A 16,442-nucleotide genomic window follows, 5' to 3' on the forward strand; every position below is an offset into this window, starting at 1 on the left:
AGTAGAGAGTAGAGAGAGTAGAGAATAGAGAATAGAGAATAGAGTGCAGAGAGCAGAGAGAGTAGAGAGTAGAGAGTAGAAAATAGAGAGTAGAGAATAGAGAGTAGAGAGTAGAGTGCAGAGAGCAGAGAGAGTAGAGAGTAGAGAATAGAGTAGAGAATAGAGAGTAGAGACTAGAGTGTAGAGTAGAGAATAGAGAGTAGAGAGTAGAGTAGAGAATAGAGAGTAGAGAATAGAGAGTAGAGAGTAGAGAATAGAGAGTAGAGAATAGAGAATAGAGAGTAGAGAGTAGAGAGCAGAGAGAGTAGAGAGTAGAGAGTAGAGAATAGAGAGTAGAGTGCAGAGAGAGTAGAGAGTAGAGAATAGAGAGTAGAGAGTAGAGAGCAGAGAGTAGAGTGCAGAGAGCAGAGAGAGTAGAGAATAGAGAGTAGAGTGCAGAGAGTAGAGAACAGAGAGAGTAGAGAATAGAGAGTAGAGAACAGAGAGTAGAGAGCAGAGAGCAGAGAGTAGAGAACAGAGAGAGTAGAGAATAGAGAGAGTAGAGAATAGAGAGTAGAGAATAGAGTGCAGAGAGAGTAGAGAGTAGAGAGTAGAGAATAGAGAGTAGAGAATAGAGAGTAGAGAGTAGAGAGTAGAGAATAGAGTAGAGAATAGAGAGTAGAGACTAGAGTGTAGAGTAGAGAATAGAGAGTAGAGAGTAGAGTAGAGAATAGAGAGTAGAGAATAGAGAGTAGAGAGTAGAGAATAGAGAGTAGAGAATAGAGAGTAGAGAATAGAGAGTAGAGAGTAGAGAGCAGAGAGAGTAGAGAGTAGAGAATAGAGAGTAGAGTGCAGAAAGAGTAGAGAGTAGAGAATAGAGAGTAGAGAGTAGAGAATAGAGAGTAGAGAGTAGAGAGCAGAGAGTAGAGTGCAGAGAGCAGAGAGAGTAGAGAATAGAGAGTAGAGTGCAGAGAGTAGAGAACAGAGAGAGTAGAGAATAGAGAGTAGAGCACAGAGAGCAGAGAGTAGAGAACAGAGAGAGTAGAGAGTAGAGAGTAGAGAATAGAGAGCAGAGAGTAGAGTGCAGAGAGCAGAGAGAGTAGAGAATAGAGGGTAGAGAATAGAGAGTAGAGAATAGAGAGTAGAGAGTAGAGAATAGAGAGTAGAGAATAGAGAGTAGAGAATAGAGAGTAGAGAATAGAGAGTAGAGAGTAGAGTAGAGAATAGAGAGTAGAGAGTAGAGTAGAGAATAGAGAGTAGAGAGTAGAGTAGAGAATAGAGAATAGAGAGTAGAGAATAGAGAGTAGAGAATAGGGAGTAGATAGTAGAGAGCAGAGTACATAATAGAGAGTAGAGAGTAGAATAGAGAGTAGAGAGTAGATTGCAGAGAGCAGAGAGAGTAGAGAGTAGAGAGTAGAGAATAGAGAGTAGAAAGCAGAGAGAGTAGAGAATAGAGAGTAGAGAGTAGAGTGCAGAGAGAGTAGAGAGTAGAGAATAGAGAGTAGAGAATAGAGAGTAGAGAATAGAGAGTAGAGAATAGAGAGTAGAGTGCAGAGAGTAGAGAACAGAGAGAGTAGAGAATAGAGAGTAGAGAACAGAGAGTAGAGAGCAGAGAGCAGAGAACAGAGAACAGAGAGAGTAGAGAGTAGAGAGTAGAGAATAGAGAATAGAGAGTAGAGAATAGAGAGTAGAGAGTAGAGAGTAGAGAATAGAGAATAGAGAGTAGAGAGTAGAGAATAGAGAATAGAGAGTAGAGAGTAGAGAGTAGAGTAGAGAATAGAGAATAGAGAGTAGAGAGTAGAGAATAGAGAGTAGAGTGTAGAGAATAGAGAGTAGAGATTAGAGAATAGAGAATAGAGAGTAGAGAATAGAGAGTAGAGAATAGAGAGTAGAGAATAGAGAGTAGAGAGTAGAGTGCAGAGAGCAGAGAGAGTAGAGAGCAGAGAATAGAGAGCAGAGAATAGAGAGTAGAGAATAGAGAGTAGAGAATAGAGTAGAGAATAGAGAGTAGAGAGTAGAGAGTAGAGAGTAGAGAATAGAGAGTAGAGAGTAGAGAATAGAGAGTAGAGAGTAGAGAATAGAGAGTGTAGAGAGTAGAGAATAGAGAGTAGAGAGTAGAGAGCAGAGAGCAGAGAGAGTAGAGAGTAGAGTGCAGAGAGCAGAGAGAGTAGAGAATAGAGAGTAGAGAGAGTAGAGAATAGAGAGTAGAGAGCAGAGAGCAGAGAGAGTAGAGAATAGAGAGTAGAGAGTAGAGAATAGAGAGTAGAGTGCAGAGAGCAGAGAGAGTAGAGAGTAGAGAATAGAGAGTAGAGAGTAGAGTGCAGAGAGAGTAGAGAGTAGAGAATAGAGAGTAGAGAGTAGAGAATAGAGAGTAGAGTGCAGAGATTAGAGTGCAGAGTGCAGAGAGCAGAGAGAGTAGAGAATAGAGAGTAGAGTGCAGAGAGTAGAGAACAGAGAGAGTAGAGAATAGAGAGTAGAGCACAGAGAGCAGAGAGTAGAGAACAGAGAGAGTAGAGAGTAGAGAGTAGAGAATAGAGAGCAGAGAGTAGAGTGCAGAGAGCAGAGAGAGTAGAGAATAGAGGGTAGAGAATAGAGAGTAGAGAATAGAGAGTAGAGAGTAGAGAATAGAGAGTAGAGAATAGAGAGTAGAGAATAGAGAGTAGAGAATAGAGAGTAGAGAGTAGAGTAGAGAATAGAGAGTAGAGAGTAGAGTAGAGAATAGAGAGTAGAGAGTAGAGTAGAGAATAGAGAATAGAGAGTAGAGAATAGAGAGTAGAGAATAGGGAGTAGATAGTAGAGAGCAGAGTACATAATAGAGAGTAGAGAGTAGAATAGAGAGTAGAGAGTAGATTGCAGAGAGCAGAGAGAGTAGAGAGTAGAGAGTAGAGAATAGAGAGTAGAAAGCAGAGAGAGTAGAGAATAGAGAGTAGAGAGTAGAGTGCAGAGAGAGTAGAGAGTAGAGAATAGAGAGTAGAGAATAGAGAGTAGAGAATAGAGAGTAGAGAATAGAGAGTAGAGTGCAGAGAGTAGAGAACAGAGAGAGTAGAGAATAGAGAGTAGAGAACAGAGAGTAGAGAGCAGAGAGCAGAGAACAGAGAACAGAGAGAGTAGAGAGTAGAGAGTAGAGAATAGAGAATAGAGAGTAGAGAATAGAGAGTAGAGAGTAGAGAGTAGAGAATAGAGAATAGAGAGTAGAGAGTAGAGAATAGAGAGTAGAGAGTAGAGAGTAGAGTAGAGAATAGAGAATAGAGAGTAGAGAGTAGAGAATAGAGAGTAGAGTGTAGAGAATAGAGAGTAGAGATTAGAGAATAGAGAATAGAGAGTAGAGAATAGAGAGTAGAGAATAGAGAATAGAGAGTAGAGAATAGAGAGTAGAGAGTAGAGTGCAGAGAGCAGAGAGAGTAGAGAGCAGAGAATAGAGAGCAGAGAATAGAGAGTAGAGAATAGAGAGTAGAGAATAGAGTAGAGAATAGAGAGTAGAGAGTAGAGAATAGAGAGTAGAGAGTAGAGAATAGAGAGTAGAGAGTAGAGAATAGAGAGTAGAGAGTGTAGAGAGTAGAGAATAGAGAGTAGAGAGTAGAGAGCAGAGAGCAGAGAGAGTAGAGAGTAGAGTGCAGAGAGCAGAGAGAGTAGAGAATAGAGAGTAGAGAGAGTAGAGAATAGAGAGTAGAGAGCAGAGAGCAGAGAGAGTAGAGAATAGAGAGTAGAGAGTAGAGAATAGAGAGTAGAGTGCAGAGAGCAGAGAGAGTAGAGAGTAGAGAATAGAGAGTAGAGAGTAGAGTGCAGAGAGAGTAGAGAGTAGAGAATAGAGAGTAGAGAGTAGAGAATAGAGAGTAGAGTGCAGAGATTAGAGTGCAGAGTGCAGAGAGCAGAGAGAGTAGAGAATAGAGAGTAGAAAATAAAGAGTAGAGAGCAGAGAGCATAGAATAGAGAGAGTAGAGAGTAGATAGTAGAGTGCAGAGAGAGTAGAGAGTAGAGAATAGAGAGTAGAGAATAGAGAGTAGAGAGCAGAGAGCAGAGAATAGAGAGAGTAGAGAGTAGAGAGTAGAGAATAGAGAGTAGAGAATAGAGAGTAGAGAATAGAGAGTAGAGAATAGAGTAGAGAATAGAGAGTAGAGAGTAGAGAGTAGAGTAGAGAGTAGAGAATATAGAGTAGAGAGTAGAGAATAGAGAGTAGAGAATAGAGAGTAGAGAATAGAGTAGAGAGTAGAGAATAGAGAGTAGAGTAGAGAATAGAGAGTAGAGAATAGAGAGTAGAGAGTAGAGTGCAGAGAGCAGAGAGAGTAGAGAATAGAGAGTAGAGAATAGAGTAGAGAATAGAGAGTATAGAATAGAGTAGAGAATAGAGAGTAGAGATTAGAGAGTAGAGAGTAGAGTAGAGAATAGAGAGTAGAGAATAGAGAGTAGAGAATAGAGTAGAGAATAGAGAGTAGAGAATAGAGAGTAGAGAATAGAGAGTAGAGTAGAGAGTAGAAAATAGAGAGTAGAGAATAGAGAGTAGAGAATAGAGAGTAGAGAATAGAGTAGAGAATAGAGAGTAGAGAATAGAGAGTAGAGAATAGAGAGTAGAGTAGAGAATTGAGAGTAGAGAATAGAGAGTAGAGAATAGAGTAGAGAATAGAGAGTAGAGAATAGAGAGTAGAGAATAGAGAGTAGAGAATAGAGAGTAGAGAATAGATAGTAGTGAGCACATCCCTCTCTACTCACCCCTCTCCACATCCCTCTCTACTCACCCCTCTCCACATCCCTCTCCACTCACCCCTCTCCACATCCCTCTCTACTCACCCCTCTCCACATCCCTCTCTACTCACCCCTCTCCACATCCCTCTCCACTCAGCACTCTCCAATAACCCCTCTCCACTCCCCCCTCCCCACTTACCCCTCTCTACTCACCCCTCCCCACTTACCCCTCTCTACTCACACTCAGATTTGCACACCACACACACTGTCACACACACCCTCTCTCTTGAGAACTGGAGCCCACATTACGTGTGTGTTTGGTCCCCCTTGTGGGATTGGTACTCATCCATCCCCCGTCCTCTGTCCCCCGTCCCCCGTCCTCATCCCCCGTCCTCCGTCCCCATCCCCCGTCCTCTGTCCCCATCCCCCGTCCTCCGTCCCCATCCCCCGTCCTCCGTCCCCATCCCCCATCCTCCGTCCCCATCCCCCGTCCTCCGTCCCCATCCCCCGTCCTCCGTCCCCATCCCCCGTCCTCTGTCCCCCGTCCCCCGTCCTCCGTCCCCATCCCCCGTCCTCCGTCCCCCATCCCAGTATCCCTAAATCCCAACATTCTCATGAGTTATATGGGGATAAATCACTGCCTGGATCCTTTGAAGTGGGTTTTTTATGATAACTAGTCACGCCTGCATTCCTCCATTAACAGTATGTTTTATAACCCCAGAGGCCCAGTGTGCCGTATGAATTACCCCAGTGGGAAAGCACTGATTAATCCTGTGCGTGATTTTGCATCCTTATCAGCTGAGGTTACAGTAGGAATACGAGTTAAGTTTTAGAGGTCAAGGTGAAGGGTTCTCTGCTCTTAGTGAACAATCCTCCTATTGTATGGCATTCTAAGAATGACTCCATAGTAACTTTGTGTTCTTTCCATCTTCCTCTTCCTGCTCTATATGTACTCTACAGCTCATTCTCTTCTATACACAATGCAGTTCTTTCCTCTTTCTAGTTAGGCTGCCACCCGTTCTTTCACTTCCTGCTCCTCCTCTTCCTGCTCTATATACAGCTCCCTCCCTCCCTCCCTCCCTCCCTCCCTCCCCCCCTCCCTCCCTCCCTCCCTCCCAGGAAACGGTCTACCCCTCTCTCTCTCTCTCCCTCTCTCCCTCTACCATGCTAACAAACCATGTTCAGGATGACTGATTAGTCTGACAACAGCCTTCTGCAGCCCCCCAAAATCTGTCTGGACCCCTGAAACTACTCTGAGTATAGAGAGAGATAGGGGAGGAGAAGAGAGGGGAGGAGAAGAGAGGGGAGGAGAACAGAGGGGAGGAGAAGAGAGGGGAGGAGAACAGAGGGAAAGAGAACAGAGGGGAGGAGAGAGAGAGGAGAAGATGGGGGAAAGAGAGAGACACTAACTACAATTTCCATCCACAGTTTTTATGCAAGTAAAGTCATAGCATATAAAATACATCACGACAGCTGTGATGGAAACAGGAAGTTTTATTTATTTTTATGCTGACATATCATTTGTGTGTTCGAAATGGTGAGATTTTTGTTGGTGTCTGTAAAATTAATTATGTGAGAAATTGCGGTGGAAACGCCTTTATGAACAAAAATGGATATAATAACTATCATATTGAAGTAAAGTTGGAGATGATATGGGGTGTGGTCCTCCCACTACCACTCAGGAAACCATGCTGTTTATTAGGCTACAGATGAAATCATTTATGATGAGGAATTGCTAGGTGTGGAGCTTGATGCTGCTTTCTAATAAATATCCAGGGTCTTATTCTGGTGACATGATGATTAATGCTTGACTGCCGTTTGACAAATCAAAATATTCTCTCTCTTATCCATAATAATGTCATCATGTAGACTAGCCTACCCGCACCGTATCTGCCAGCTGTTGGCTACAGAGCACATGTCAACACCAGACTAGTCTATTTAACGCAGCAGTTTTTGTGACAGAACTTGCAGTCGAGATGATAATGCCATGGAAGCATATTGAACATTCAGTTTTTATTCGCTTACATGAAAACGTAGGTGAGAAAGTACATTTTGTGTGCACTACGTCATCACACACACATTTTGTGTGCACTACGTCATCACACACACACTTTGTGTGCACTACGTCATCACACACACATTTTGTGCACTACGTCATCACACACACATTTTGTGCACTACGTCATCACACACACATTTTGTGTGCACTACGTCATCACACACACATTTTGTGCACTACGTCATCACACACACACTTTTATCTGCAACAAGTCAGTTTGGTGGAAACACACCACTGGTGGGGAAAATGTGCATATTTCTAGAATATTCACATGAAAATCTGTCGCTAATTGGATGGGAACATAGCTGTAGACCAGTGAATTATTCCTCTACAACAGACGTTTTACTTCTCTGTGTCCAGCACCATCTTTCATCTATTTAGAAAAGGGGTGGGCAACTCCAGTCCTCGGGGGCCTGATTGGTGTCACACTTTTCCCCCAGCTAACACACCTGGCTCCAATAATCAACCAATCAGGATCTTCAGTTTAGAATGTAATTAGTTTAATCAGCTGTGGTTGGTAGGGATGGGGGGAGGGTATGACATCACTCCATCCCAGAGGACTGGAGTTGACCATTCCTGATTTAGACCAGGGCTGCCCAATCCTGGTACTGGAGGGCCAAAACACTTCCGCTTTTAATTCTCTCCTTCCAATCAGAGACTAATTCAGACCTGGGACACCAGGTGACTGTAATTAACTACCAAGTAGAAACAAAACCCAGATGTGTTTCAGCTGTCCAGGACCAGGATTGGGCAGCCCTGATTTAGAATCGGAGAAAAGGATTTGAATACTCAAAAACAGAGAACCTTTGTATTGTAATGTATTGTAATGTAATGTATTGTAATGTATTGTAATGTATTGTAATGTAATGTATTGTAATGTATTGTATTGTAATGTATTGTATTGTAATGTAAGGTAGCCTAGTGGTTAGAGGATTGGCCCAGTAACCAGAAGGTCAGAAAAATCTGTCGTTCAACCCCTGAGCAAGGCAGTTAACCAATGTTCCCCGGGCGCTGAAGACATGGATGTCGATTAAGGCAGCCCCCCGCACCTCTCTGATTCAGAGCAGGGTTGGGTTAAATGCGGAAGATACATTCAGTTGGACAACTGACTAGGTATCCCCCTTTCCCTAAATGTATTGTAATGGGATGCTAATACTCTCTCTGGTCAGAAATACAGGTTGGAATTTGATTGTTACCTTTTAACTACCTCCAACTCTCCCAGCAGTCCTACAAAGGTGTCCTTCAGGTGTCCATTTCTGGTACTGCTGTATATGGAGGTTATTGGAAGAGTTTCAAATCGAAGCAGACCAGACGCTGGACAACATTATTGTCATTGAGTCTGAGGTAACTCTGTATCGGTTGAGGGCCAAAATGCTTGTATTTTACTGAAATAGTACAGCATAACAAACAAAGTCCTTGTAGAATATGGTCAAAGTACAAATCAGAGACATTTTCATATCATGTTTGTTATTATCAGACTTTTTTTAAATCATCCTTTAATCATGTTATAAATGTCTTGGTTGATGAGGTACGTCATGGGAGAGCCCTGAGTGGCGCAGCGGTCTAAGGCACTGCATCTCATTGTTAGAGGCGTTACTACAGATCCTGGTTCGATTTTAGGCTGTATCGCAACCGGCCGTGATAGGGAGTACCATAGGGCAGTGCACAATTGGCCCGGCATCGTCCGGGTTAGGGTTTGGCCGGGGTAGGCCGTCATTGTAAATAATAATTTGTTCTTAACTGACTTGTCTAGAGGTTAAAGGTTAAGTAACCCTAACATAGTGCTGCTGAACCATAGTGTGGCGTCAGACAGAGAGAATACTTTTTCATTGCTGGTTCATTTGCAATGAAGACCCAGTGGTGTCTGCTGAGTCACACAGAAGACTAGAATGAAAGGTTTACATCGTCTCCACTCTCCGGACCAACACTGGGATCCTTTCCATCATAGAGCCATCTCAGCACCACAATGACAGAGGGAGAGAGAGAGATTCTTGTGAGATTATTAGTGCTGTATAGAAGATCATTAATTAGCTCGTTAGTTATTTCACCTACAGAAATAATCAATAGGATAAATATATAACTTAAATGATTCAATGCTTTTCTGTACTACAGTACTGGAATGTGAGAACCTGGCCCTTCAAGGTCCTTGAGTCAGAACTTGTTATGATCATCAGTGTGTGAATGACTGGCCTCCAGCCTATTGAGACGCCATGGGTAGGCTTGTGGGAGTAGCCATCGTCGTACTGTAGAGGCCTGCTAGAAGGGTCCGATCCAATAGAATGATAGACTGATCTGCAGAGTTCTCTGCACGTGGATGCTCTGTTACCTCTAGGACAGTTCAGGTTGTTGATGAAGGACCTCTATGTTGAGGGATGGGATTGCTTTTCTCCAATTGCTTGTTAACATTGTATGTGTTTATTGCGTTGTATTTATAAATGTTGTAAATGTGTATGATTTATTTATGTACGTGCAGGGCTCCCTTGAAGAAGAGGCCTTGGGCTCAATGACATTTAAACCATCAAAAAGAGCATCAATAGCTTTAGGTGAACACGTGTGTGTGTGTGTGTGTGTGTGTGTGTGTGTGTGTGTGTGGGTGTGTGTGTGTGTGTGTGTGTGTGTGTGTGTGGGGGGGGGGGTGTGTGTGTGTGTGGGGGGGTGTGTGTGGGTGTGTGTGTGTGTGTGTGTGTGGGTGTGCTTGCCCTACTGTCCCCACACATGAGTTGGATGTATAATAACCCTCTGTTATCACCTCTCATCTCAGTATTATAGGTCTGATATGTCATGCAGCATTGCCAACATCATTGCTTCAATGTGGTCTACAGGACGACAACCAAATGTGCTCCATGTTACGCCACTGCAAGGCAGTGTTATGCACTCACTGTTGCTGTTCCCATCTGCCCATAGCATTGTGATGTAGTTTGATTAGTGCCGAATTGCAGATAGCAGATGGCGATTAGATGACTATGACTCTCCTGGATCATGTGGTCCTCTTCAGTTTGATGAATAGCTTCCTGGAGCTCTGAATACAAAAGCATCACAAGCAAACCTTAAGATGACCTACATATGACCTCGATACAGATACACTTTAATGTGTGATGAATGATGTAATTCATTTGTTAGCCTTGCTCTTGCACCACCCACTTTTTCCTATTTTCTGACACACTCTCTCTCTCTCTCTCTGTCTCTGTCTCTTTCTCTGTCTCTCTCTCTGTCTCTCTCTCTCTCTCTCTCTCTCTCTCTCTCTCTCTCTCTCTCTCTCTCTGTCTCTGTCTCTTTCTCTGTCTCTCTCTCTGTCTCTCTCTCTCTCTGTCTCTCTGTCTCTCTCTCTCTCTGTCTCTCTCTCGAAAGGCTGACCACTATATTGCAGTACATTGATAGAAGTTTATTAAAGGATCTCTGCAACACTTTAACAAGGCGGCTCAGATTCGCATTCCCCAAATAACAGGCTTGGAAGCGTTTCACTTTGAAATTGTTCACCAGGATGTTGGTAGATGTCAGTGGAAAGGAATGTGCGAAGTTTGAGGGTTGAACGTTATACCAAGACAGAGCGTGAATAATACATTGGCTGTTGAAGTGCACTGTCCTTTTCATCTTGTCACAGTCCAATCCTTGGGGGGGGGGGGGGACTATTTCAGACAGACAGACTCGTAGACAGGCAGGCAGATAGCGAGCGATAACGTTGTCCTTTTAAATCAACTGAGGTATTTTAATTAAATAGCCCGGATGAAGTTAGGCGTCTCATAAATGTCTCCTCCGTCTGTCATGATCATTATTCATATTCCAGACTTTCATTACTGCCAATTTCTTTTCATGTGTGACCTTCAGAATGGAGCGCTGATGATAAAATGCGAGCTATTCCCGTAACCACCGGCCACCCAGACAGACACATGTAGCTGATAAAATAGGTCTGTGCTCTACTCTGCCTCAAAGACGCTTGAGTTTCAAACTGCGACGTATATTTACATGCTAATGGCTCTCACTGGGAAGTGGTGTCCTGTACTGGGCTTCTCTCAATGTGTCTTTGTGCAGTGATTTGGTTTATACAGTACGGATACGCCAATACATCCGACGATACAGGTTTCCAGGAACTATCTTGTCCCAAATGGAATGAACAGGATAAATTATGCCACGAAAATTATGCTAAATGATAGTTGTACTGGGATTCGCTGTATGCTACAGTAATGCTGCTACAATAGGAGGCTCTGATTACATAACCAGAGATAATGATGCTAGCTGTCCCTCTCCACTCCGGACCCCTTTATTCCCATTTCCCGGCATTCAGATGCCTTTTACATGAGTATCCAGTGTACTGCTACTGCAGGCTCTTTAATTATTGACAACACTAAGAGAGGGGAAAAGTACTAGCTAGTGCTCTCATAACATTCATTTTGCAACGTGTTTTCCTCTCACATAGTGTGCATTTGCTCAAAAGGAAGTATAACGCGTCAGTTTTTTATCAAAGGATATTACACATTTTATTCATTTACAATAGGTTTTTATGTTGTTTTTCTGTTTTTGCAAAGCTTCGTTTTTGGCGTGTTCTCATCTGGAAGAAACCTGTGCGTACGTACGAGAAGGTGTATCCATTATCCGCGCCGCTGTGCAGTGGTCTGGTGCGGTAAACGCCCTGTGAGAGATTTCTGAGAGGTGGTGTCATCTTTTAGGGCCAGAAGATTCTATTTATATTAGAAAGCTGCAATCCCTTAACTATAACTCAGCCTGAGCTGCTTGTAAGCTACCCGAGAGAGGCTTTCGGGAATCATATGACCTGCTGCCGCTCATTCCAAAGATACCGGAAAGAGCGCTCGCTCCCGCAGCTTTTGCGCTCTTTCAAACCACACTCTTCGGAAAAGGATACATTTGGAGGATATACAACACCGCAGAACAACAGAAAGACGTTGAATATTAGGATAATAAATACTGCTCTTTATTTGTAACGGATATATATATATATATTACAGTTGAGAAGGGACACTGATAGAGCGAAAATGCCGGAGGAAAAAGGTAATGTCGTTTCGTTTTCTGCTTCAAAACGTATGTTTACTTTGTAGAGAGCATGAGTCGGTAATTGGACAAAGACGCTTCTCGATGGGCAGTAGACTGTAGCCTTCAGCGCAGTGTGCGTCAAGTTGAAAGGCAGTTGAGGGTTGGTTCATTGACTTGTATTTGTACAGATAAGATCTGCTTGTGCGGTATTCTGCCCAATAAGACGTACAGAATCTCGTAGGACTACTTTTAAATAAATATAGTTAATTCCATAATTTGATATGATTACATAATTGTCATATTCTGAATAGAAAAAGTGCCTTTTTGTGTTACGTAATCCCAATGAAATTGACATTAGCCCAATGTTCTAATAACAGAAACAAACAACAACATCTCGGTGTATGACTGATCATGTGCCAGAATGGCATGCTGCAACACTCCATAAAGTCCCAGTCGGGCAGAACGGTCCTCTTGAGCACCTGCCTGACTGACACAAGACGCCTGCTTGGCTGGCCATTCGGGCATGGAACCAATGACAGACGGCCAATCTGTCTCAAATTGGAAAATAATCAGCTATTTTGTTATGTGTGTACTTGACCGTATACATACACATGCATTGGTGTGTATGTGTTATAGCAGCATTATGCACAGTGGGATTCTGTAACAGATGTCTTGACACCTTCTGCCCATGTCCTTCTTCTCTGATATTATGTAGTGACACATTGGGACTCCATACTGTCTCAGCAAATAGAAAAGCATCTTCCCAGCAGTGTCTGCCACGCAGGGGCAGCTATATGGACATACTTTAAATGAACAGTTGGTGTGGACACTCAGTAAGATCACGATGGGACGGCGCTCGGCTTTGAAGCTATTCTGTTTGGGATGGATAGGCGTCACCCACGCAGCGCTGACACACACACACGCACGCGCACGCGCACGCGCACACGCACACGCACACACACACGCGCGTACACACACACACACACAAAGGCAGTGTATCCAGGCTGGTTGTGATGTAATGGTTAGCTAGCTCTAGCAGTCACAGTGACGCCTTTCATTCCTCCTGTAAACAAACCCTGCTGTCTGTCTGTCAGTCATGCGTGAGGAACAGACAAGCCTGCATCCCTCCTCCCTATTGGTCACTTTGACCCCCTTCCCAAAGTGCATCTCTAAAGTGTTAAATGTCCTCTTCTTAACATCCTCTCCTTCTGCAGGTATGGATCTGAAAATGCAGCATAAGGGAAAGCATTATGTTGGACTCTCACTGAGGCTTTGCTTTCATCTGTCCTGTTCTTTCATCAGAGGAGATGAAAAGCAGCGCCTCCAACTAAGGTGCATGATTTAGGAGCCAACTGAAGTAGAGAGGAGATTCACATTCTTGAAGGACAATGGAAGTAAATTAAAAAGATTCTCCATTGTTACAAGGAGTACTTAATGATGTGCACTTAAAACAGTTACGCAGTCATATTCTTCAGGTGTAATGATGTGCACTTAATACAGTTACGCAGTCATATTCTTTAGATGTTAAACCTGCCTGTCATATGCCACGCAAATGTTATTCTGAATATTTATTCTAGGTTTTGTTGTTCAGGTATACACAAACAGTTAGCACAAACATAGGCCTCTCTCTCTCTCTCTCTCTCTCCCCCTCTCTCTCTATCTCTCTCCCTCTCTCCCCTCTCTCTCCCCCTCTCTCTCTATCTCTCTCCCTCTCTCCCCTCTCTCTCTCTATCTCTCTCTCTCCCTCTCTCTCTCTCTCCCTATCTCTCTCTCCCTCTCTCTCTCTCTCCCTATCTCTCTCCCCCTCTCTCTCCCCCTCTCTCTCATCCCCCTCTCTCTCTCTCTCTCCCTCTCTCTCCCCTCTCTCTCTCTGTCTCTCTCTCCCCCTCTCTCTCTGTCTCCCCCCCCCCTCTCTCTCTCTCTCTCTCTCTCTCTCTCTCTCTCTCTCTCTCTCTCTCTCTCTCTCTCTCTCTCTGTCTCTGTCTCTGTCTCTCTCTGTCTCTGTCTCTGTCTCTCTCTCTCTCTCTGTCTCTCTCTCTCTCTCTGTCAATCTCTCTCTCTCTGTCTATCTCTCTCTCTGTCTCTCTCTCCCCTCTCTCTCTCTGTCTATCTCTCTCTCTCCCCCTCTCTTTCTCTGTCTCTCTCTCCCCCTCTCTCAATAAATAGGCTTTCTCTTTGCATTGGGTTTTTCTCACCCTCCCTTCCCCTCTGTCTCTCTCTCTCTCTCTCTTCTCCTCTGTCTCTCTCTCTCTCTCTTCCCCTCTGTCTCTCTCTTGTAAACAGTAATCAAAAGTAGGTGTGTCCCCCCCCCCACACACACACACACCAATACCATCTCAAGGTCTGTGCTTTGATTTTATGCTGCGTCATGGTGTCTGCGTCATGGTGTCTGCGTCATGGTGTCTGCGTCATGGTGTCTGCGTCATGCTGTCTGCGTCATGGTGTCTGCGTCATGGTGTCTGCGTCATGCTGTCTGCGTCATGGTGTCTGCGTCATGCTGTCTGCGTCATGCTGTCTGCGTCATGGTGTCTGCGTCATGGTGTCTGCGTCATGCTGTCTGCGTCATGCTGTCTGCGTCATGGTGTCTGCGTCATGCTGTCTGCGTCATGGTGTCTGCGTCATGCTGTCTGCGTCATGCTGTCTGCGTCATGGTGTCTGCGTCATGCTGTCTGCGTCATGCTGTCTGCGTCATGCTGTCTGCGTCATGCTGTCTGCGTCATGGTGTCTGCGTCATGCTGTCTGCGTCATGCTGTCTGCGTCATGCTGTCTGCGTCATGGTGTCTGCGTCATGCTGTCTTCGTCATGGTGTCTGCGTCATGCTGTCTGCGTCATGGTGTCTGCGTCATGGTGTCTGCGTCATGCTGTCTGCGTCATGGTGTCTGCGTCATGGTGTCTGCGTCATGGTGTCTGCGTCATGGTGTCTGCGTCATGGTGTCTGCGTCATGGTGTCTGTGTCTGGTTCCTTTTATTACCCACGCCAAGACGAGCATCACTTCTCCTCTTCTCTCATCCTCCGTTCCTCTTCTGACCTTTGCCTTTGTCCTAGCCGGCGCCACACTGTTATACACTGTTACAACTGACTTCATACACACTGTTATAGCCTCTACCTTACGTTCAACTGACATACACACTGTTATAGCCTCTACCTTACGTTCAACTGACATACACACTGTTATAGCCTCTACCTTACATTCAACTGACATACACACTGTTATAGCCTCTACCTTACATTCAACTGACATACACACTGTTATAGCCTCTACCTTACATTCAACTGACATACACACTGTTATAGCCTCTACCTTACATTCAACTGACATACACACTGTTATAGCCTCTACCTTACATTCAACTGACATACACACTTCAGAATGTCATGGCTGCACAATTTGCCACTGAAGTGAAATTGCTGAGTAATGGTCTCATGTATTAGTAACACACAGTCTATAGGCTGACAACATAGCTTATAGGCTAAGAGTGCCCTTCAACATTGCACTGATCTGAACCCACTGTGCCAAAGCTTTGATATCTCTGTAACACCTTAATGTCGTAAGCCTACTCATACAGTGTTGATTCTGTCACGTCTCAGATGTAAACCACCATTTAAAGAGGTTCCTATTTGAGTGTCGTTCTCAAGTACTGAGCTGCAGCTGTCCTAATCAGTTATATTAACCCCGTTACATGCTCAGTCATGAGAGGGAGTGAGGAAGGAAGGGAGGGAGCTAGAACAATTAAAACCACTGTTCTGAACTAATATTTATACCAAATGTTTTAGGGTACGTACACAGGTCGGCTACATAGCTCCCCATCCATAGCATACAGGTATCGTTATCTACACCATAAGCAAGATACGAGTAGGCTACGGCTATGTTACCCTGATGAAGACAGCTTGGTTATTAGGCTATGTTACCCTGATGAAGACAACTTGTTATTAGACTGTTACCCTGATGAAGACAGCTTGTTATTAGACTATGTTACCCTGATGAAGACAGCTTGTTATTAGACTATGTTACCCTGATGAAGACAGCTTGTTATTAGACTGTTACCCTGATGAAGACAGCTTGTTATTAGACTATGTTACCCTGATGAAGACAGCTTGTTATTAGACTGTTACCCTGATGAAGACAGCTTGTTATTAGACTATGTTACCCTGATGAAGACAGCTTGTTATTAGACTATGTTACCCTGATGAAGACAGCTTGTTATTAGACTATGTTACCCTGATGAAGACAGCTTGTTATTAGACTATGTTACCCTGATGAAGACAGCTTGTTATTAGACTGTTACCCTGATGAAGACAGCTTGTTATTAGACTATGTTACCCTGATGAAGACAGATTGTTATTAGACTATGTTACCCTGATGAAGACAGCTTGTTATTAGACTGTTACCCTGATGAAGACAGCTTGTTATTAGACTGTTACCCTGATGAAGACAGCTTGTTATTAGACTATGTTACCCTGATGAAGACAGCTTGTTATTAGGATATGTTACCCTGATGAAGACAGCTTGTTATTAGACTATGTTACCCTGATGAAGACAGCTTGGTTATTAGACTGTTACCCTGATGGAGACAGCTTGTCTGTCCAAACCTTGGTTATTAGGTTATTACATTATTGCATCTGGGCTCCTAGAGTGAGGCTCTCCTGTTCTTCTTCAAGCTACGTTACCTGCATTGGCAATATCTTCAATCACTAACGTTAACATTAACAGGACTACAATGAAGAAAAATAACAAGT

General features: G+C 43.8%; 1 protein-coding gene across 8 annotated transcripts in view; it reads left to right on the forward strand.

Annotated features, from left to right (window-relative positions):
* ablim2 (actin binding LIM protein family, member 2) overlaps positions 1-16,442 on the forward strand; it is a 133,704-nt gene that overhangs the window by 23,118 nt on the left and 94,144 nt on the right. For 2 of the 8 annotated variants that reach the window (XM_055938951.1, XM_055938955.1), the window contains exon 1: positions 10,944-11,722. The exons of 1 other annotated variant lie outside the window; for it this stretch is intronic. In XM_055938951.1, coding sequence (XP_055794926.1) covers positions 11,707-11,722 — 16 coding nt within the window. In that variant the 5' untranslated portion in view covers positions 10,944-11,706. Of the gene's footprint in view, positions 1-10,943; positions 11,723-16,442 lie in introns of those variants that run through there. 5 more of the 8 variants (XM_055938956.1, XM_055938954.1, XM_055938953.1 and 2 more) reach the window with 4 other exon arrangements.

The sequence above is a fragment of the Salvelinus fontinalis genome, chromosome 11 (assembly GCF_029448725.1).
Source record: "Salvelinus fontinalis isolate EN_2023a chromosome 11, ASM2944872v1, whole genome shotgun sequence".
NCBI lineage: Eukaryota > Metazoa > Chordata > Actinopteri > Salmoniformes > Salmonidae > Salvelinus > Salvelinus fontinalis.